Raw genomic sequence first — 22,691 nt, 5'->3', positions numbered from 1 at the left:
GGACCGGCAAAAGTGACCCGAAATAGGCACTCTGGTGGAGTTACTTTGTGTGTGTGTGTGTCTTTATAAGTAGTTTTAAACCTTGTGGTCCACAAAACAGCATAAGAGTAAAAGAGTAAAAGAAGAACTGACTGCGTTACAGCACCCGCTGCTTGTTGAGAGTAAAAGCGATACGCACTTTCACGTCTTTTTTTAGCGACTTTTTTTTAGAAGAAAAGTCACTAAGGGGTCTGAAAACTCGCTAAATATAGCGACAAAGTCGCTAAGTTGGCAATACTGCAGACATGGCTAATGACGTCAGACTTAAAGACCGGATTAGAACAGGTTCTATAGACACAGAGACAACCATTCAAACTCACGTTCACACCAATGGGCAATTTAGATTTACCAATTAACCTAACCCCACTAACTGCTTGTCTTTGGACTATGGGAGAAAGGATGGAACTCAGGACCTTCATACTGTGAGGAAACTGTGCCACCGTCCATATACAATGTTTTAAATATTTACATTCAGAAAATAAAGTGTAGGAATGTTTAGCTGATTTAGAGTTTAGAAATGTGTTAACATAGAATGTAGAACTATTGTAGAGACACTGACCTTAATATAATAAAGGCCTCATTGTGTTGTGAACTTAGGAGTAGATTGTAGGAGACCCCTCCCCCACTTGAACTGTGAAAGTAAAACAGAGAGGAGTTAATGCTGAGTGGAAATTCCCCAGAGGATGTTTGGGTGGGAGTCTCAACATTTGTAACTGGATAACTGTGGTCTGGAAGGGAGATGGGTTTTATGACCTAGGGAGTCACCTACACCCACAGTGTTTTAACTGTCACGCACACTCACTCATGTGCACACACACATCCACACGCACACTCACTCATGTGCACACACATACACACAGGTATGCGTACACAGTCACACACGAGCACTCACATAGACACGCGGGAACGCGCACATGTAGGCATTCATGTGCTCGTGCACATAGACACAGACAGAGTTTGCAGCACACCGTGGGGGGTTTTATGATAGGGTCGCCCCTACAAAACTGTGTTTCACAGACAAAGGAGTGAAGATTTGGAGAGGGACACACCGGCCTCGTCTTCCCTTCTAGAAGATGCATGCTTAAATGAAGATGAGTAAAGATGAGTAAAAGATGAGTAAAGAAGATGAGTAAAGATGAGTAAAAGATGAGTAAAGATGAATAAAGGTTTTGTGAAATGACTACTGAGTCCGGTGCCGTCTCTGGATGCTCGAGGAATAAAAAGAACCGGGGTAAAACTGATTTCGCAACAAAAGCAAATTTAATCAATTTTCACAGTCATAACATACATATTTGGTTAAACATTCTCCTGTGTTGTTTCAAATATGCTTTTAGCCATTTACTGCCACCTCAGCTCAAATTTTCATAACATACTAGGAATCACATGGGCCATGCAAATGAGCCCAAAATATTTAAATTACATACTGATTAAATCTCCAGTGTTCTCTTCTGCTGCATTCTCTACCAGTATACTGGTGTCAGCTTGCTCAGGCTGTGACACCCTACTACTGAAGAAGAGCGGGTTATCGAAAGTGTTAGGGGCGGGTAACTGATGACCAAATTTCTTGAAGAAGAAGACAGCAGTGACTGCCACCACTGCAATTCCAGTAATGACTAACACAACTGCAGTGGTTATATAGACACGCTGATGATGAGGTAATCCAGTTTCTGTACAGAGTGAAAAAGTAGATGGTAATCAGCTAAAAAACATTTGTAATAATTTGAAACAAGATATGTAAAATAAATAGTTAAAAGAGGTGTTTCTTACTCGATGATGGTGATGGCTTTGGTAGCAATACTACAAAAGGGAAAAAAAGAACAATCAAATAAGACACTTTATCACAAAGTAACTCTACTTCATTTAAAAATAAAAGTAAATTGCTATGGCGTAAACAGGTATTTGCATTTGTAACACGGTAACAAGAGTTATTCCTTTTGGATTCATATGACTGTGTCATGTCTGTTGTGAACATCTTACTAGAGATTCATATCATTACAGAAAAGAAAAAGAGAAAACACTTTTATAAATAAAGATTATTTTACCTTTTTGTATCTTGCAGATGTAAGGTCTTTGAACCCACATGCCAATATCTGTCCATGTCCCATCTGATGTACTAATCTCTCCTCTGCGGGGTAATCTGCTGCCATTAACAGGTTGACCTTCAGCCCAGTTAGTGTAACTAATGACTGTTTTATCCAACCAGAGCCATTCCTCTGCAGGCAAATAGACAAAAACAACAGTGTACATCATTTAAAAAAAATATTTATTTTGAACTGAAAATTTGGTTTAAAAACAAATGATCAAAAAATATGTTACTATTGTTATTATTATTATTATTTACCATAAAAATAAATAATGACTCACCTTTGTGTTGTTTTTTAAACAGGCCAATCCAGAAAGATGTGTAGCCATCTTGAAAAGTTCTCAGGTTAATTTCTAGAAATTTTTGCTCAGAGGAATCTTCAATGCTGGCAAGCATTCCACCTTAACAAAACAAATCAGTTGTTAATGAAACTACAGCAATTTATTGCATAAAAGTATCTTTCAGATAAGTCGCCTACCATGTGCTACACAGCTGGTAGATGCTTCTTGCCAGCGCTTTTGCTCTGTAATAAAAATATAACAATAACCCCTGAATGGTACCCAGATATAGTTCTTGTTTTCTATTGTTGCCTCTGGGTCTAGAGGACAAACTCCTGGAAAAAGAGTTGACTCTGTTGGCAGCACATCTGTGAATGAGACAATGATGTCAATGAGATCAATGAATTACATCTTTTAAAACTCTTAAATGTATTGTTTTGACAACAAACGTGTGTGTGTGTGTGTGTGTGTGTGTGTGTGTGTGTGTGTGTGTGTGTGTGTGTGTGTGTGTGTGTGAGAGAGAGAGAGAGAGAGAGAGAGAGAGAGAGAGAGAGAGAGAGAGAGAGAAATTTTACGGACATCAGTACCTGTGATCTGTAATTTAAGCTTCTCAACAGTGATTCAAGTTTAAATGAAACAGACATGCCAGTCATTACAGGGTTATAGGGTATCTATTAGCCAGTGTTTGGTCGTACCTGTCGACTTCATGCAAACACTCATTAGTGTCTCATTACAGTGAGTGGTTTTCCATTTTCCATCCACATCCATGTATACACAACTTCTGTCCTTGCTTGGTTCATTTTTACCCCATCGACTGAATATTAAATGCCATCCATCAACATAGCGGAAAGAGCCATTGATCTGAAAGAAAAGATTAATGAGACAGCAGTTACCAATCAAGAAAACTAGCAGAACCATAGGAACCCTCTCATCTGTAATCCAGTTTTGAGATCCCTTCCCACACGCCTTAATGCCCTCTCACATCTTGGGTCATTTGATCTGAGTAACTCAAATGATAGGGTGGTGTAAGATCTAACAGTGGGTTCACCGGAAACCTTGGCTGATTGTGACCCACACCTGTTTTTATCTATTTAATTCGGCTTTTAGGAATATTTCCCTTAGTAAGCATAGCTGCACAGAGGATATAACAGTTGAACGGAGTTGACTCAAACTAACATGATAATCTATACTGCTCAAAAAACAGGTAGTCCAGCTCCTCCAGGATGGCAAATCAAAATGTACCATTGCCAGAAGGTTTGCTGTGTCTCCCAGCAGAGTCTCAAGAGCATTGAAGAGATTCCAGGAGACAGTTACTCTGGAAGAGGTGGACAGGTCTTTAGAAGGTCCTTAACTCATCAGCAGGATCAGTATCTGCTCCTTTAGCTAAGACAGCCGGAGCTAGGTAAAATGATGGAGTTTAAAGTAACAGTTTAAGAGTTTACATAAGAAGTGCTGCTGCTCAACATGCCTTCCTAACACAGAGCATCTCCCTGCTGGATTAGGGAGGCTGCACTGATCATGCCCTGGGTAAGGTAGGCACTTTAGTAAAACAGTGAAACTTTCCACAATGCTTATTTAATGACTGCTGCATTTAAAAGTGTTTATTTTTTAATGCAGCATAATGTGCAACTGCTTCTTTATATGACCTTTATTGGCATCTTTGTAATCAAGTTAGCAAGTGCTACACAGCAACTTCAAATGTGTTTACGTGGTGCTGGCAGACGTATTATGAAAAGCAATAGCTAGATTTAACTGAAATGGATGGATGATTAATCTCAGTTCACAAATAACCGAATGATTGGATAAATAACTAGGCCAGTATATTTATCCATCAACGAAGATTTCATTTTCATAATTACAGATTATTTCGTTAGATAAAATCTTTGTTGAAATAATTTTTTGTGCACATAAGTAGATTTTTGATTGAATTTGCAGTCAGAAGTTTCGAAGTGGTTGGCCCTATTATTGAGTTATGAACTTTTTATATGTCTTCAAAAGTTTACCTGCGCTTTGTGTAATCCAAACCAAAGAGGAGCCTTGAGATTCAGCGCCAGGAGCTCAACATAAGCTTGCGTCCACTCACTCCTCAGGCTAGCTAGGAGGGCATCGTCATTTTTACAGTACTCTGCAGCTTTATCCCAATTCATTTGTTGAGGAACAACCTTAATGGAGTCATTGAGTATTTTGATGTAGTTAGTAGAAATTGTTGGTTCTGGAGAATCTGGTTGAGATGTGTCTGTTTAGGATGAGAATAGAAACTATTTTATTTTTTTTACATAATAAAACCCTCTGAATCATTCTTAAAAAGTTATTATAGCTATTTCCAGTGATGAATCATACCCTTGATCATAGATATTATCGTTATTATATATTATATATAGATATTAATTACAGGAATGAAATGTCAAAGCAAATTTTTAGTTGTTTTAGAAAAGCTAGAGAGAGTGTGATGGAGCTGCAGCTGAAGTTGGGTGGCAACAGGCCTGGGGTTAGAAATGGACTCACCAAGATTTCGATGACAGATAAATCCATTGGTGTCATTGCATGACTTTTGAATCCATTTCCCAATACCAATTAAAGGCTTGGTATTGATCACAAAACAGTTTTTCTGTGGAAACAGAGTTGGGTCAACAGAGAATAATGATACGTGATGATACAGGGAACTGTGTCAGGGAACACGGGGCATTCTTGGATCTTTAAAATCGACTTACCTTTTGTTTATAATACCAATACCAATGCTGCAACGTAAACACAAAGATTTTAATTATTTGTAAATACAAAAATATAAAGTTATGGATTATTTCAATGTGTCTGACCCTCCACAATAGGTAATATAGACTGTATCTACATGGTGCAAGTTCACTGCTCAAAAAATTAATGGAACACTTTTTAACCAAAGTATAGCATCGAGTCAGCTAAAGTTCTGGGATAGCAGAGCAGGTTGTTAATCAGTGTCAGCAACTTTGGGGTTAATGAAATTATCAACAGGTGCACTAGAGGGGCAAAAGTGAGACAACCTCCAAAACAGGAATGGTTTTACAGGTGGAGGACACTGACATTTTCCCCCTGCTCCTCTTTTCCGAGTGTTTCTTCACTAGTTTGGCCTTTGGCTAGAGTTAGTGTCACTGCTGGTAGCATGAGGCCATACCTGGATCCTACAGATGTTGCACAGGTAATCCAGCTCCTCCAGGATGGCACATCAATATGTACCATTGCCAGAAGGTTTGCTGTGTTTCCCAGCACAGTCTCAAGAGCATAGAAGAGATTCCAGGAGACCGGAAGTTACTCTGGAAGAGCTGGACAGGCCTGTAGAAGGTCCTGAACTCATCAGCAGGACCAGTATCTGCTCCTTTGTTCAAGGAGGAACAGGATGAGCACTGTCAGAGCCCAGCAAGTCATCTCCAGCAGGGCACTGGTGTAAATGTCTCTGACCAAACAATCAGAAGCAGAATTCGTAAGAGTAGCCTGAGATCACTACATCATGTAGGGTGGCCTGTGCTCACTGTCCAACTTCATTGAATTTGATTGGTATTTGCCATAGAATACCATAATGTTAAATCGTTCAGCATGACTAGTTTGGTTGTGGCTCTGTGACAGTCTGGAGAGGCATATCCATGGCAGGATGCAAAGACTTTTATAGGTTTGGCAATGGCACCAGTGTTGCCAACTTGGCGACTTTGGCGATATATTTAGCGAGTTTTCAGACCCTCTTTTCTAAAAAGCGACTAGTGACAAATCTGGCGACTTTTGCTGGTGTTTTTAGGAAGACTTATGACCACTTTGTGATGTGAAAGCACGTATCGCTCTTACTCTCAACAAGCAGCGGGTGCTGCCATGGGCACCTCACCCGTGCCAAAGCGCTCACAGGCAGCAGATCATCCTCACACAGCAGTGTCCCCCAGCTGGTGTCAGAGCAGATGTTAACCCCTACGCGTCCAAACTGCAATGAATCGCGCATGAGCGAAGCCACTGCTCCAGCCCTGACTGTAACACAGTCAGTTCTTCTTTTACTTTTACTTTTTGTGGATCACAAGGTTTAAAACTACTTAAAAACACACACACACACACACACAAAATAACTCCACCAGAGTGCGTATTTCAGGTCACTTTTGCCAGTTCCAAGCCCAGATAAAGCAGGTGGGCTGGAATTGTGACCAAAAAAAAACTATAATTACTAAAAGAATTGAATGTGTAGTTCTAAATATATTCTAAATGCATTTAGGGTGTTTTTTACTCACTTAATGTTCTGATGTCTCAAATCTGGTGGGAGACACCTGAAACACTATCAGTCGTGTCATTAGAAACATGCCCCAATATCATCAAGCATGTATACAAACATGCGGGGGCCATACAAGCTACTGAGTCATCTCTGTTCTTTTCCTCCTAGATCTTAGTGTGATACTGGTAAAAATATTAGAAATATGGTATCTAACCACATGCTTACTCTGGATAGCATTACCTTGGCCTCCAGAGACACTGTGATGAATCTTAAGAGTTGTTTTTACCAGGATATTAAACAGATATGTAAGACTGCTTTCTGGGACTCTCCACTGAAAAACTAGTTCATGCATTTATTACTCCTAGGCTTGACTACTGTAGTTTTTTTATTGTCAGGATGTCCTAAAAACTCCCTGAAAAACATTCAGTTGGTCCAAAATGCTGAAGCATGAATACTGACAGGGACTACAAAGAGAAAGCACATTTCTTTTATATTTGGTTCTCTTCACTGGCTCCCTTCTAAATCCAGAATTGAATTTAAAATCTTTCTCATCACATACAAGGTCTTAAATAATGAGCCCCCATCTTAGGTTAATGACCTATGGTACTGTATCACCCCATTTGAATTTGGCCACTCTCTAGGTTGACCATTTTCATTTTTGTCAAGCCAGGTGGCATCTGTTCGTTCCTGACACATTACCCAGTCTATATAGCTACAGATTTTCAGCATGATTTTTTTTACTCACTGAGAACAGATTATTATTTTCCCACTTACATCATTACCCAAATTGATGTATGACTTTGGTTGTCCATCAGTCCAGTAAGTTCTCCACTGTGACTGAAATAAACCAATCCACAAGTCTGTAGTAGGCGCATCAGCCATTTGAGACAGTAGAAACACTGAAAATGTAGACAAAGATTTATGGTTAAGATATTTTCTTGCAAATAAAAGTGCACCGTGGTATCAGCTCTAACTTGTGGGTATGCCAAAACTGCACAACAAAAGAAATTCAGTGGTAGTATCATAAATGGACCGCAAAAGACGAGAAGGTAACAAAATCGAAATACTTATTTGAGTGAAAAGAAAATGAAACAAACCTTCCACCTGTCTTGAAGTAATAGACACCAAGTTTCCACCCTTTTGTTTGCATTTTTCCCTTGCATCATGCCATGTTAAATTCTGATTGTCAATGATGCTGTAACACTAAAATTGAAAGATGAAAAAGATCAATATAGTGTTCCAAGCACTAAGAACATATTGCTTCAACAGTAAATAATAGAAAGATTAAAAGACATGAAAAGACATCTGACCTTAGAGTTAAATTTTTTCCAGGGGTGTGGACATCCACCTTTTGGGGACACTGTAGGCACTGCGGCGGTGGTGTTTGCAGGTGTTGAGCTGCTGCGCTTACAAATGGACGCATACTCAAGCCCACAGCTGGAGTCATGCCAGAATCCTGCAGGCCAGGTCAGCATATTAAATTAATAACATTATTGACTTGAATGAATAATTAAAAAAATCAACTTCAATCAATTTTGATATCACACACTCATTTTATCTTTTGTAGCATGTCGTCTTGAGTAGTTTCTTTTTCTACATACTTTTTACTTTTACTCCCTACATTCTTAAACAAATATCTGTATTCTACTTCTTACATTTTCAAAACAGACTCATTACTATTGCTTTAACGCTTTAGGGTCAAGTTATTATTTTGTCCCTGCGAGCCTCAAAACATCAAACCGATTTGAAGCAGAAGTCAATCCTGTTCATGTGTTTATCACCAGAGGATGACTCGTAAAAAGAGATGACGTGTGCCAAAGTCAGGGGTTAAAGGCGGGATGGTGTTTTTCTTTTTTTTTTTGTCATAACACCACAACAACTGCAGGTGTCCGTACGTTGCGGTTTAGGTACTTTAGCATCATAGCTAGTGCTACAATAGAGGAATGAGCATAATGGGAGTGACTTTTTTTTAAGTGGCAGGTAATTTCAAATTTCAAATGTTTCTATCAGCTCAGCAAACATCAGCAAACACACAAACTGTTTGTGTGCAGTTTTTTACACAGTGTGTTGCAAGCTAAAGGTCCAGCTGCTGTGATGAATTTAAAGTAAAACAGTGTGTGACTGTGACTACATTTCACTTTTTTTTAACTTTTACTTGAGTACGAAGTTGAATGTTTACTTCAACTCAACTTATATTTTCTAATAGTAGTATTTCTAGGATGTCTGTACTTTTGCTGTTCTTTGATATGTGTGTATGGGCTGTAAAGGATACGTATTACTGTGATAAAACTAGGGTGTCAGTAAAACTGAAGGGATAGTTGTGACAGGATGGCCTGAGTGCTATCACTGGGTGATACCACTTGTATGTATTTCAGTGAAACTGAATCGTATTTCGGTACACTCACCATTGTGATATGTCATGAAAGCACAGTTCTCATCAAAGTTCTTGAAGTCAGGTTGATTTTCCTGCCAACTTTGAAACAACAACTGAGAACCATCCATCCACCTTAATGTAACACAAAAAATAAATTTGTTTAAATATATCTGTAAAAGATTTGTGACAATAATACCAAGACAGTGGCATACTGGGTTCATTAAAGATACTCTTATCCTTCTTCTTTTTGGTCACACTTTTGTTGTTTTTAGCTGTAATAACTGAGTAAAATTGGTGGGAAAGATTACAAACAGGAAACTCCAAAATTTTACAAATACAGACAAAGCTTCGCAAATAGAAATGCAAATAGATCTGCATTTGCAGTTAGAGCTTAAAGTATTTGGACAATAAGACACATTTAATTTCCCCTTTGTGTATCAGAACAGTAGATTTTAAATCAAACACTCAAGATATGACTGACTGAAATTAAAACTGGTATACTTATCTGACATGCTGCCTTGCACTAAGTACTTTTTAACTTGCTGTTACATAAATTTAAGTTAATTGTAAATTGCATTTACGTTTTTGTCACTAAATTCATACTCACTGAAATGTTCCATCAAGATCTACAGATAGGCCAATCCAAGAATTCTGATAACCTGTTGAAATCTGCACAAAAACATGGATACATAGGAAAAAACTGTCGGTGTCTGGATGTTTAAGTTTTTGCAATTATAACTTAAATACCCATTGCCTTGGTAAATCTTTTACAAATGCCATTGCTCACCTGTTTCCATAAAAATATCCTTTCTGCTTCACTGTTGATAGATACCAGGTCACCATGCCTCTGTCTGCAGAACATACGAGCGTCCTCCATGGCCATCGCCTTTTTGTTAATGTAATACTGAGCCCCATTCCATTCTAGCCACCCATCAGATGTCGTGTTATATTCTGAGAATAGATAAGAAATGCGCAATCTATTTCAGTAAATGTGCAAATAGTATGACCCTCTTTTTCAAAAATTTCAAAGAAAACGTTATAAAAACATGTTTGGAAACTGCTGTAAATGTGTTAGATAAGCAAGTCTTAAAAAAATAACTTTTTTCATGACAAGCTCATGTTTTTCCAGCTGTTCACAGTGAGGCTTTAAAATTATGAACAACAACTGCATGTTTTCCATCTTTTCCTCAAACTACACAATCCAATCTTCCTTTCTTCACTGTGAGGTTTATGCTCATACAGTATCAATGAGATCTGGTTGTGGCAGATGGCCCCGCCTCCCTGAGCCTGGTGCTGCCGGAGGTTTCTTCCTGTTAAAAGGGAGTTTTTCCTTCCCACTGTCGCCAAAGTGCTTGCTCATAGGGCCTCATATGATTGCTGGGTTTTTCTCTGTATGTATTATTGTAGGGTCAACCTTACAATATAAAGCACCGTGAGGCAACTATTGTTGTGATTTGGTGCTGTATAAATAAAATTGAATTGATAAACAAATAAACAGTTCAACTATGAAAAAACAGTTCAGTCTAATTCAACTGATCCTTGCACCGTCAGATACAGAGAAAAATAAAGGATGGTCAGCCATTAAATCCTTTCAATGGGCTTCACACACTCATAGAACTGATTTTCTATTTACTATTACTATTCTCACAGGTTTTTATCTTGTTTTGTTTTTTGAAATCATTATTCCATTATCTTTTGAGATTTCAGAAGAGCAAGTCTAGGTTCTGTAACATATTTTGGATTTGTTGTTGGATTATGAATGGTAAACGGCCTGTATTTGTATAGCACTTTATATAAAAAACGCATTTCATATGAGTTCATAAACATTCATACATTCATATATTCATTGTACATGTGTCCTAGCAGACACAGCTATGGTATCAATTTCAAAAATCAAAAGTGTTTTCTTGAGTTATCGCATTCACAAACACAACACCCATCCATCCCATCTGCCTGCCCAGTGGGGGTCACAGCAGTACCCCATCAGCCTTTAACAGCTTAGTGGTAAAAACAAAACAAAACACAATAATATTATTCAGCCTATTATTATTATACTTATTATATTATACTAGTTTCAAATATTTGCCACGCAGAAAATCAGCATCCATGAGACATCAGTTTCCCTGTCAGCATAGTATGAATAATGGTCTCAGCCTGGTAATCCCAATAGAAAGTCAACAGTCATGTAAAGATGCTGTATGGCAGTATGGTCAAATTCCTCAACGCACTGGTGCACTTACCAGGGGTGACAGGGTCTGGAGCCGGCTTTGGGGTGACTCCTGTGAAGGAATAAAAACAGAATAGTGTTGAGTTACTAGTGACCAGCTTGACATTGTGAGAATACATACAATAATCTTCTGGTCCAAAAAAAAATGCTACAAAAGAATTGTATAACTGTGACCATGCTGTACCTGCGTGGATCTGACAAATCCAGTTATTGTACTTCTCACAGTGCACATCACTCCAAAACAAAGTTTTCTCCCAATAATTGGGTTTTATTTCAGCACATGATTCGGCGTTATTTTCATTGTTTGGCTCTCCATCACTCCACTCTTGAAAGTTTACCTTTATACAAAAATAAGATAATTATGAATAGTAGTAGTAGTATTTGTAGCAGTAGTAATAGCAGCTGTAACATCAGTAATATTAATAATCATCATCTTGATCGTTATCATCATTTTGGCTACATAAACCATTGTAGAGAGTTAAAAACTGTAAACTCACCGGGGATCCATCGCTCCATACATAACCTGTGTCTGGGTCAGGAGCACTAAGTCCAATCCAGTATTGATTATGCCTATAATGGACAAATGTATGTTCCAAATGTTTATACTTGTGTAATTTCTTTTTCTTGCTCAAAGACCTTTTATTTACTTATTTTGTGTAAATATTTTGTAAAAACATGTTTCCTTTTTTCTATCAGTGATTATGCTAATACGCAACTCATTGCTTGAAAATGATAAGAATCTATGACTGCCACTAATGTGTGACTTAGGCTGGAGGTGTACTTTACGAAAGATTTTTATCTTATGTAGCTCTGATTGTAGACCAGATAACACCATACCATGAAAATTGCCTTGGTAGTAAATCAGCACTGCTGTGAATGCTGACTAGGTCTCCTCCAATGGCTCTGCAGTAATCTCTAGCCTCGTACCAGGTCTTTCTCTTTTCTGAAGCCTCTGGAAAGATCTATAAACAAAATATAAGAAACTGAGTTGTGATCTGAAGCTTAATAATATTTGTACATTCAGAACTACATGCTAAACATGGGCCGTCATCTCTGTTTTTATGTCATCCTTGTTATGAATAAGATCAACAGAATAATCATATCCTTCTACAACAGAAAGGATTATGAGTATGGAAGTGACAGAAACCCATGTGCAGAAATGATCAGAAATCACTAACAAAAAGGAAAGTCAAGTTGTTGGCAAAAAGTCACAACTGTCACAGATATTATGAAATTGATGGGACACACGCTCAAAACAAAATTAACATGTTTTTCCTCTGCTTATTCAGCAAGAGTTTTTTGGTTGTTTTTTTTTTTTTTGGCCAGTTTTGAAGTTAGCTCTGCAATCCAAACGGTGATGTTGCAGCTAAGCTAAGAGGAATACCATCTATATTTACATTCTGGGATGTTATCACAAGTAGAAGCCTCTTGTCATGTGTCAATGCATACTTTCTTTTGCATAAATGATGCAAATGACAAGTGTAGTTTGGTTGGAATGAAATCTTTCCTACATAAAACTGATCACAAGGTTGTGAGGCTTTTCTTTATTTGTTTGGTTTTTTGGGGCTTATAGCAGCACAATGCATTCTGGTTTCAATAATTTTTCGGAGTAAAATAACATCGGACATGTCTTTACCCGTTTATTCTTTTAACAAAACCAGTTAATATTGGTCCTCTGCTACTGCCTTGAATCAGGAGGAGCTCAGGGTAACTTACTTGTTTATAGTGCTACTATACTGCTGCCCTTGGTAACTCTACTGTTTGTAAAGGGCTTGTGAAAAATAGAGACTGCAGAATACTTAAGTCATGTACCACTGTGGCAGCCACAGTACCTTATAACAGATGCCTCTGGATTGCATCTTAATCCATCCATCTGTGCAGTTAGGCGTGGCAGTGGTTGGTGGAGCTGGGGTTAAAGCTTCCCCCTCTGCCAGGTGTTTACAGATGTATTTTTCCTTATTGGTACAGGGCAACACATCCCAAAGGCCAGCAAAATGCCCAGTTGCCATAGCAACACAACCCTGCACGTTACCTTGTGTTATAAAAGAAATTGTTAGCTGTCATTTGTGAAGTCATCTCCCAACTATAGTTTACATAGCGATTCACATTTTGCATTACCTGGCATATGAGTGTTCCAGTGAGTATATCTTGCATAGGCATTGTTGGTCCACATAAAATATTCTCTGTTTTTCAGGTTTGAGAGACCTATCCAGAAGTGTTTCTCTGGCCTCAGCCCCACCAAGCTTACAAGGAAAGCATTATCCACCCTGGAAATATTTACACAAGTCACATTAGAGGCAGCCTGATGCAAAATTACATATAATTTTTTTTTTATGAAAACTATTTTACCCAGTTGAAACGTCAGCTAAGTAAGAGTTTGAGCTCTTGCAGTCATCGTTGGCTTCATGAAACGTCTTTGTCTCAGTCCCTAGAAAGTAGCAGTAGGATCCATGTCTTTTCCAACCCTGCATTGCAGAGAAACAAGTTGGAGAACTATTCAAGCCTGTCGTTAAATGTTGTCTTTCTGTCTTTTTGTGATAGCAAGGAGTAAAACACCAGAATGCAGAATCACACTGCATCAGTGTGACTACTTGTTTACTCTACAGGAATGTTTTTTTTTTCCTAAAAATGCAATGACTAAATAAGATGTTCTCTTAATCTTTTTACTATAAACAGCACCCAAATACAATGTTTCATTAGGCATCATACCTTATGTGTATGCTGCTTTCCTAGATATTTCATGGACCACAGGCACAAAATTAAATTTAGACATTGTGCCATTTGAAATATACAACAGCCTTTACAAAACAGAAACAGATAACAGAATGTGTGCATTCGACCAACCAGATGCAGACATTCTTTGGAAAATATATGAAAGGTTCACATACAGTTTTGCAGCCTGCGTTCAGCTCCACTTCATCTCCAGAGGGTTCAGAGTCACTTGTCTTCATGCAGATAAAGCCATGTTTCTCATCACACACACGGTCAGCCCAGTTTCCATTCTGCAAGAATGAAAAGAGCAAAATATATGTGGAAACTGAAATTAACAAGAGATAGACAGGCTACGGTGCATATCATAAAACAAAGACCTAATTTTCCTGGATATTAATGGACCTTCCTGGCATCCAGTGTTCTTTAACAGAACTGCATAGTTTTACAGAAAAAAGCTGGCGTGTCACATTCATTAATAATCTCTCCCACACTGTGCACCTTACCTCCCCTCTGATCAGAACACAGTCTTCTTGTTCAGAGGTGACAGTTGGTTCCCGAGAGTCCCAGCTAGTGTAACTCACAGGAGAATGATCACTCCAAACAAACAGCCTCTCTCTGTTCCTATCGTTTAGTCCAATCCAGAGTTCATCAGTGGATGCTGCAGACAGAAAATAACATTAATTGTTGTATAATCTTCTTGATAAATTCTGCTCATTTGCTACTCTTTAGATGTTACTTTTGCACTTAAGTTTTAGACTGCTGCTAATCGTCTGCCAGAATTGCTGGACTTGTAAACAAACTTCATCATATGTGAGATGTGCAGTGATACAGGGATCAGTCAACAGAAAGTGACTGAATGCTTATGAAGTGACAAAATCAAAAACCTAGTTTTGTGTCCAAAATAGCAGGATTCCCAAAGTGACCGACTAATGAACGGTCATTATTCTAAAGAGGTAGTCTGCATGGTAGGTCTGAAGTGACTGTTAGCTGTGGTGAGAGCCCTGGATTTTCTGAAGGTGGTGGACGGCTATACATTTCCAAGAATAGATTGCTCACAATTGTATTATGTGTGTAGCTATAAAATAAGATATTCATTAATATCTGTGTTTGAGTGTGTTTTTAACTTTTCAGTGTGATGTTCAAATTAGACATTTTAACAATTAAGGAGAGACAACTTCTAATGACTTAATTACAAGCTGAACACTTCCTGTAACTTTAACAGTTAACTTGATATTTATGTGGGATTTGCATCTTTCAGTTAAATGGACTGAAGTGAATTTAGGGCTGAAGTATAAAGGAGCATAAATTTGTTCAATATTCAATCACCTGACTTCTTGTGACTTTAGTTTTATGAGGTTAAATGTGTTCTCAGAAATGGACTATCTGATATAATCATGTTAAATCGAAAATAGAATTGAATTTAAAATCCTTCTCATTATGTACCAGGTCTTGAATAATCTGGCACCATCTTGTCTTACTGACCTTATCACCCTATTAGAGCACTTCGCTCTCAGCCTGCTGGCTTACTTGTGGCTCCTACAGTAAAGTTAAACTTCATTCAGCTTCCAAGCCCCCTCGACTATGGTTCAGAGAGGTAACTGTTGCTGTGATTTGCGGTATATAAATTACATAAAACTAAATTGTTGGTCTTTTTCTTAGATCAACATGTTTGTTTGTCTAGGATTCACACTGTATATGACAAATAACATTGTTATGATTTCACAACTTTGCAACTTGGAAAAAACTTGCGTTCAGCATTGGTATGTGATCATTGTTAAGGTTTGGGGTGTAGGGTTAGGGTTTGGTGTGTGGTGTGATGGTGTTTCCACATCACAACATTATGACATCACTGCAATGTGATTGATAACTTGCAATGTTGAAACTGGACAAACATTACTTTTGTTGATCCAGGAACATACCAACACAATCATATTAGATCGTGCCTCAAAAATATTTCAGTTACTCACCAGCAATTGCATAAAAATTGCATAAATATGAAAAGTGTAGGGTGAAGATTATGTTAAAGGAATGCAAATGGTGCTCAGAAGTTTTTATTGCCATACCATATCCAAGTTGAGAGATGATGAAGCTTTGGTCCTCTACATTACGAATAGTTACTAGGTCTCCTCCTTCTTTACGGCAAGCTTTCTGAGCATCAGACCATTTTTTTGTTTCATTACGATAAAGGTAAAAGCAGTGGCCATTGTAGGGGATCCAGGGTGCTGTACAAAATCCACTCTCGGGAGCTATGAACCAAAAGAACAAAAGAAGATCAAAGAAATAGAGTCAATCAAGTTTTTTAAGAGAAGGGTAGAGAAGGGATTTTTTTCTATACCTTCAGTAGGTGCATCCAAAGGTCCTTCACTGTAGCAGATGTATCCCAGTTTCTTGTTGCATTTTGAACTTTGCCAAGAAAGCTGAACAGCGCCATCGATAATTCCACACTTATATCCTGGATTAGAAACTGGATGTCCTACGGAGCAGTGATGGTAAATGAAACTTGTCACTTATGAGATGAGACTCGGCAACTTTCAATTCACAGGATTCTCAAGATATTTAGAAGCATGGTGTGTATTGTGTATGAGCATTTTAGTTTTCGTGGAAATAAAATAGAAGCCTATGATTTCTACCCAAGAGTGATAAGGTTATGTGACACACAACGCCACCACAATAATTTAGCGGTTGTTGAAATTGCTGAACAATAAGAGGTTCTCTGATTGTTGCTATATCTGCAGTGTGACTGGCACGCCTGCGTGGAAGACATTTTATAAAAAATAGGGAAAAAAATATTGACTTGCTGACAGATAACATTTCTTATATCAATAAAAAAAGATGACAAACATGATCAAGATGACTTGCTGAAATATTTTAACAACAGTAATGTAAATTATCATCAGAATGGTAACACAAGCTCCTGAAACTTGAAAGAAAACTTACCTGAGTCCCAATTCAGATATGCATAAGGATTCCCATTAGACCACTTCCACACATAATCTAAATGCTGGAAGATCAGTCCAACCCAGAGCTTGTACTCCTGTCCCCAATTTGTCCCTAATAGTGCTGTCAGTAGAGTTTAACAGACAAAAGAGACAGAGAAAACAAAAGTTTACAAGTATAATACTCAAAACATAATCATCAGCTGGAGCAGTGTCTACAGTCTACAGACCACAACAACTTTAATGTTTCAAGTTTTAGCTATTTGTAAAACTCTCTCAGCTTAAACGAATTGTTTTGTTTTCAATATATTCAGTGTAGTGTGGAGACTTTTCTCCTTACCTGAAATATAAGCCTGCTCATGAGGATTGCTGATACTGAGCAGGGAGGCACTCTGCTGTTTGCAGCTGGCATCAGCCTGATCCCAGGTCAGCGCTGACTGTGTGTTCAGCTGATAAGATGCTCCTGTTGTAGGGTCTTTGTTCCAGGTTTCTTTGGCTGTGACACAAACACAGTTAAGGTATTATAGTGTTACACTGAACTTGTACCTCAAGATGGCGTTCCTCAACATTTAAATTTGGATGTCCAGGTTCTGCTTATTACTCTGAAAACCTGTATTAGAATTTGTTGTGTACTTACAGTTAGTTGGGCAGTAACCCCAGAGTTCATGATCATATTTTGTTTCAACCGCACACCATTTACGGTTCCCTGGAGAGTCAAATGCAGTGCACTCCGAATACCAATTGCTTTTGTAAAAGAAAGGAAACATGCACGGCCTCCCAGCTGCATTTCCTTCAATGGTGTAAAGTTCTGAAGGACCAAAATAAGGAAAACATATAAGAAAAGAACAAAGAATAGCTTGAATAGTTTAAGCAAAATGATACTTTTATCATTTATCAACATCTTGTAATCATTTGACACACTATCTTTGCATTACAACTGTTTTGGAACTAAATATGAAAATCTACAAATTTATTATGCCACTAATATTATTTCCATAAAAGTTATTATGAATTACTTTACAATGTTTTTGTTTTTTTGTTTTCACTTACCTGTATATGTTCTTGTGCAAGCACCACTGGAAGTCCCAGAAATTGTAAGGTGGCTACTGGGTACAACTTTATTTGAGAGCACGGCTGTGTTATCGGCAGTGAGGTCAATGTAAAGTTCTTGGCCTTTGAGAGCGATCACAGTTTCATTCATGCATTCCCACTTTTGGAGCTCACTGGTTTCATCACAATCATACAGGTTTACTTCACTGCCCACAGTTTTTCCCTGAACACCCAGGCACTTGTTCTTATTCTGAACCAAAAGTCGATCCCCAGATGTCCAGCGAATGTCATTGCAGTGGTTATTTAATTTTACCAAACAAAAACCAGTGGCCCTGTTAATTAGTTGAAATTGGGAATCTGTAGAGAAAAAAATATTGAAAAACAGTACTGTTGGAGATGTAAAAAAACAAAGAAAATCTTCATCCATTTATCATACTTGCTTCAACTGATTTTTATATTTATAATTGCGGAAAGTTTACTTAAAGAACAGTTTTTATGATAAAATCACGAATAACTCATTGTAGAATTGTAAAAAAAACCAAACATAAATACAGGAAACGATGGAGGACACAACAATCTTACATTTAGTGCAGACAGGCAGGACGCACGATAGTCTGTTAAAAGCCTTAGCAAAAAATACAAGAAATAGTTGATTACCATCTGAAGCCAAACAAAGAAATGTTTGGATGAGAAGCACAAAGACTGTAGAAGTTATCCTCATTGTTAGTATTCCCATTCCTGTGTCTTATATTTTCATATAAGCTAGTTGCACAGAAGCAAAACACAGGGTGTGAATGATTGTCAACCATGACTCTTTATATCATCCTGTCTTGGGTCATCATGATGAGTGATGTTTTACAAGAAAAAGGAGGGGAGGGTTACTGTGAATTTTGCCTCACTGACTTGTATACTGATTTTCTAGCTTATCCAAAGAAACAAAAATGTAGACATTTTCCCTGTAGTCAAGAGAAGTAGGACGGAGGGAGATTTAACTCAAAAAAATGTATGATTTAGTAAAAAGAAGTTGAATTAAGTTAATTGTTGTTAGCAAACAGAGTTTTAAAGGGGGGGTGGGGGAGTAAAATAAAGTATTCATATATAGCTGTATAGCTGGATTAAAAGGGATCATATTTAGTACCAGCGGAATGAGCCACTGCTCAGACTGTGAACCTTTGGTTTTGTATTTTTTGTTTTTTTCTCTGCTAATTTTTGCCATGCTAGAGTAAGGAATCAAGAAGATTGGGATTTCCACTCATAAGTGCATCTTATGATCCAGTTGTGCTTATCCTCAGATCTTGTTTTTCCCCATTCAGCTGACTCTTCAGGACCTTGATTTAGCGCTTTGATTTAATTCAACATTGTGATTTACCAATTGTGTTAGAAGGATACAGGGATTCAAATTGTGATTTAAGCACAGCAAAACATGATCCACAGCTGCTATGATTGGCAACTCCAAGCATAGGGTAATAATTGCAAAAATTAAGCTTTCATTATTCTGATGGTCAGAATTTGTTAAAGTGGAAAATTATGAAGTTTTTTTTTTTAAATATCACTCTAAATTATGTTTGTTTGTTTGTTTGTTTGTTTGTTTGTTTGTTTGTTTGTTTGTTTGTTTAATCTAGAATTTGTGTTCGTACTTAGTTTTTTCACTGAATTCGCCACAAGCTCTGATCACCAAGTTCTGCATCGGTGATGTTAAGGCTTATATGTTTAATGCAGTTATCAAAATACCTGCTTAATAAAACTGTTTCAACATTTAAAATGTCTGATAATAGAAAACCCTTTGAGCTAGCTATATTTTTTATATAGTCCTACGTTTCCCTGAATCTACATGCATAAGAAGTATAGAGGCCAACAAAGGATGACACACATAGGAAGTTTCAAAACAGCTCTGGTTTTCTGTTGTAATAACCACAACTGTATGTAATGTCAAGACTAATGATGCATAATGAGGCATAATGATGCATGACGCGTAATGCAATAAAAAAAAATCAAAATGGCTTGAATGAGCATGATAATAAAACACACGTAAAAAAAGATATATGATATATGAATCTCTTCAGCTGCAAATAGTTTGTCATGTAAGGATGTGAAACTGCCTGGATTTAGACTTTCAATTAGGTCTTTTTCTCCTATGCCTTATAAGGCACCCGTATGACGATAAGTTTAAATGGGTGAACTACTGTATGTAAAAACACTGTGAAATTGTTAGAAAATCCTCTGCTCACACTGTTAGAAAAAACATCTTAAAAAAACAGTAATATTCCAGCAGCTGGGGCGCCAAAATAATACCGTAAAATAACAGAAAATAACTCATAAAAATATGGTTTTTTCCAGTAATGAAAATACAATTTGTTGCCCTAATTTTACATGGGATTTTGCCTTTTTCAAGTGCTTTTAAACATTAAATTAGGAACAATTTAATGTGATTAAACAATGAAATTACCTATAAACAAGGTCAATGAATGCGGCAATATGAATAATAATACTTAAATGTACAGTTAACAGTTGGTTTAAATAATAATGGATTGCATTCATATTGCACTTTTTGAGACCCTCAAAGTGCTTTACAATTCCACTTTATAATTCCCCTCTGGCCATCACCTGTAGGTGGTAGATGAAGTGCCTTGCCCAAGGACACAACGACCGAGACTGTCCGAGCCGGGGCTCGAACCGGCAACCTGCTGATTACAAGGCAAAGTGCCAACTCTTGAGCCACGATCGCCCTAAATAGCAATAATTATTATTATTATTTGATGTAAAAAAAGTTTATAAGACTCATTTTTTATATTTTTCCACATTTTTTACATTTGAATTTAACAGTTCAACCTTTCAAATAACGGAAAAATATTTGTGAAATTATGATACATTTGTGAATGTATTTTAACAATCTAAATATGCATATGTACAGACAAATACATTTAAAAAACAAGAAAATTATGTTTTATTACATTACAGTGATTTTACCTTAATTTACATTTGAAATGTGAAATCACAGTCTATTGATGTAAATTTAATGATATTCTAGAAGAACAGTACAAAACTGTAAAATACACAGTAAAATACTTTTATATTAGGATTTTCTTTTACAGTGCACAGTTCTTTTACCTTTTTTTTTCCTGTTTAGCAACCCTGCTCTCATGATCAGAAGTGACGTACTATGCATTTGATCATGTCAGAGTTGACTGTAAATAGAATGACTTGCTGCACTGATTAATTGTTCTTCAAAAAGAGGAAGCTCTTATTTCTGACTGATACTGTGTCATGAGCCGATGTTCTCACAATTACTGGACCCAGAAACAGACTCAAAACAAATTAAGCAGCAAACTATATACAAAGTTTAGTTCATGTATGTCTCCAAAAGTTGATTCTGTTCATCTGGACGTAGCGTTTTGTGGGAGAAACGTTTCGTCATCATCCAAGTGACTTCTTCAGTCTCAGCTGACTGCAGGTTTCCCCAATCTTATAAACAGTACATTTGCATAATGACTGAAACTAGCACCACTGAAGGAACAATGGACTGGGAGGTCAGTTCCTTAATTATAATTATGCAAATTCTCATGACCATTGATCAACAACCACTGACCAAAACCCACTGATCAAAGACCATGAGTACCATTCACAGAGAGTTGGGGAATGGCTGCAATCACAGCATTGTAAGATGGCGAAAGATGTACCCTTAGGCCCCCTCCTCGATTCAGAGATGGTCTTTCCCTTTCCACGTAAATGGCCTCCTTGACTCCATGCTCAAACCAGCGTTCCTCCCTGTCCAGGATGTGTACATCCTCATCATTGAAAGAGTGTCCACTGGCCTGTAGGTGTAAATAGACTGCAGAGTCCTGGCCTGACGAGGTAGCTCTTCTGTGTTGTGCCATCCGCTTCGCCAGAGGTTGTTTGGTTTCCCCGATGTATAAATCCTGGCAATCCTCCTGGCACTTAACAGCGCACACTATGTTACTCTGTTTGTGTCGGGGACCCGATCCTTGGGGTGGACCAATTTTTGGCGCAGCATGTTTTGGGGTTTAAAAGCCACAGAGACCTGGTGTTTCTTGTATGAGAAAACAATAGCAAACTATGAAAGTGAAATTTAAATTCAGGCCAGAGGAAACGGAGCAAATATGGAGGTCAGTGCCGAGAGAAGCCATGATTGGGACTGTGGGAAAACTGCAACAGAAGAGGAAACAATTACTTAACTGTGGGAGAATCTAGAGGGATGAACTGACAGAGAGTGTTATCCAGCATGCAGGGCAGGCAGGAGGACAGGCAGGTGAACAGGCAGGTAGTATTTCCAGCGAGCAGGACGGAGACCTGAGCACAAGGGAGTAGAATTAAACCCGAGCAAAAAACCAAAATGGGTACAGAGCAGTTAGTTACCACTAAGAGTGACTGAACAGACTGGCGTTGAGCAGCAGACCATGCTGCCTGAAGTATTCCTCCTGTGATTGCCTGTCGATGGAATTCAGGTGTGACGCTGGTGGCCCTGGCCCAGGGCGTAGCCAAAGAGCGATCCCGAAACACTCCCCGCATGATTGCTCCCACGGACCATGACCTCCTCTTCCTTACACACTGCTGAGTTTGTCCTGGTGTATTATCAGGGGTGGACAGCCTCCGTCCCATCAGCTCTCCGTCAGAGATGATCACAGATGATCTGCAGCACTGTGTTTCTGAGTATGTCCTGAATCTGGACACTTGCAGTTTTCATACATGGAAATCAAATGTGTGATAAGCTGCAGGATTAAAACACAATGCATGCAATAACAATGAATGTATGCT

The 22,691-nt window shown here is 38.0% G+C and overlaps 1 protein-coding gene across 1 annotated transcript; it reads right to left on the bottom strand.

Moving 5' to 3' along the window:
* Window positions 1–1,377: 1,377 nt before the first annotated feature.
* LOC147308196 (macrophage mannose receptor 1-like) lies at window positions 1,378–18,345 on the bottom strand. The gene is made up of 30 exons (XM_086272031.1): window positions 17,919–18,345; window positions 17,506–17,676; window positions 17,209–17,364; window positions 16,870–16,992; window positions 16,268–16,405; window positions 15,996–16,178; window positions 14,436–14,590; window positions 14,109–14,222; window positions 13,570–13,685; window positions 13,339–13,487; window positions 13,053–13,252; window positions 12,058–12,182; window positions 11,718–11,790; window positions 11,405–11,558; window positions 11,234–11,272; window positions 9,781–9,944; window positions 9,601–9,662; window positions 9,025–9,125; window positions 7,930–8,075; window positions 7,717–7,822; window positions 7,394–7,518; window positions 5,112–5,138; window positions 4,906–5,008; window positions 4,404–4,636; window positions 3,096–3,261; window positions 2,601–2,768; window positions 2,404–2,523; window positions 2,082–2,252; window positions 1,807–1,836; window positions 1,378–1,706 (listed from the first exon to the last, which is right to left on the bottom strand). Exons 1-30 carry the CDS (start codon window positions 18,343–18,345, stop codon window positions 1,456–1,458), a joined length of 4,296 nt encoding a protein of 1,431 aa, XP_086128157.1. The 3' UTR covers window positions 1,378–1,455.
* Window positions 18,346–22,691: the final 4,346 nt, after the last annotated feature.

Source organism: Aulonocara sp. 'chitande type north' Nkhata Bay, linkage group LG18 (assembly GCF_057382095.1).
Source record: "Aulonocara sp. 'chitande type north' Nkhata Bay isolate Kocher_YH1m ecotype deep benthic linkage group LG18, A_spYH_male_GT1.1, whole genome shotgun sequence".
Classification (NCBI taxonomy): domain Eukaryota; kingdom Metazoa; phylum Chordata; class Actinopteri; order Cichliformes; family Cichlidae; genus Aulonocara; species Aulonocara sp. 'chitande type north' Nkhata Bay.
This window is presented reverse-complemented; position numbering and strand designations above follow the sequence as displayed.

Excerpts from the sequence above, each read along its gene's own strand:
- LOC147308196 (XM_086272031.1), bottom strand. The coding sequence starts at position 18,345 with ATGGATGAAGATTTTCTTTGTTTTTTTACATCTCCAACAGTACTGTTT. Across the intron at positions 16,406-16,869 it reads ATATCTGAATTGGGACTCAG|GACATCCAGTTTCTAATCCA; the intron begins GTAAGTTTTCTT and ends ACTGCTCCGTAG. Across the intron at positions 13,253-13,338 it reads CTGGAACACTCATATGCCAG|GTAACGTGCAGGGTTGTGTT; the intron begins GTAATGCAAAAT and ends TTATAACACAAG.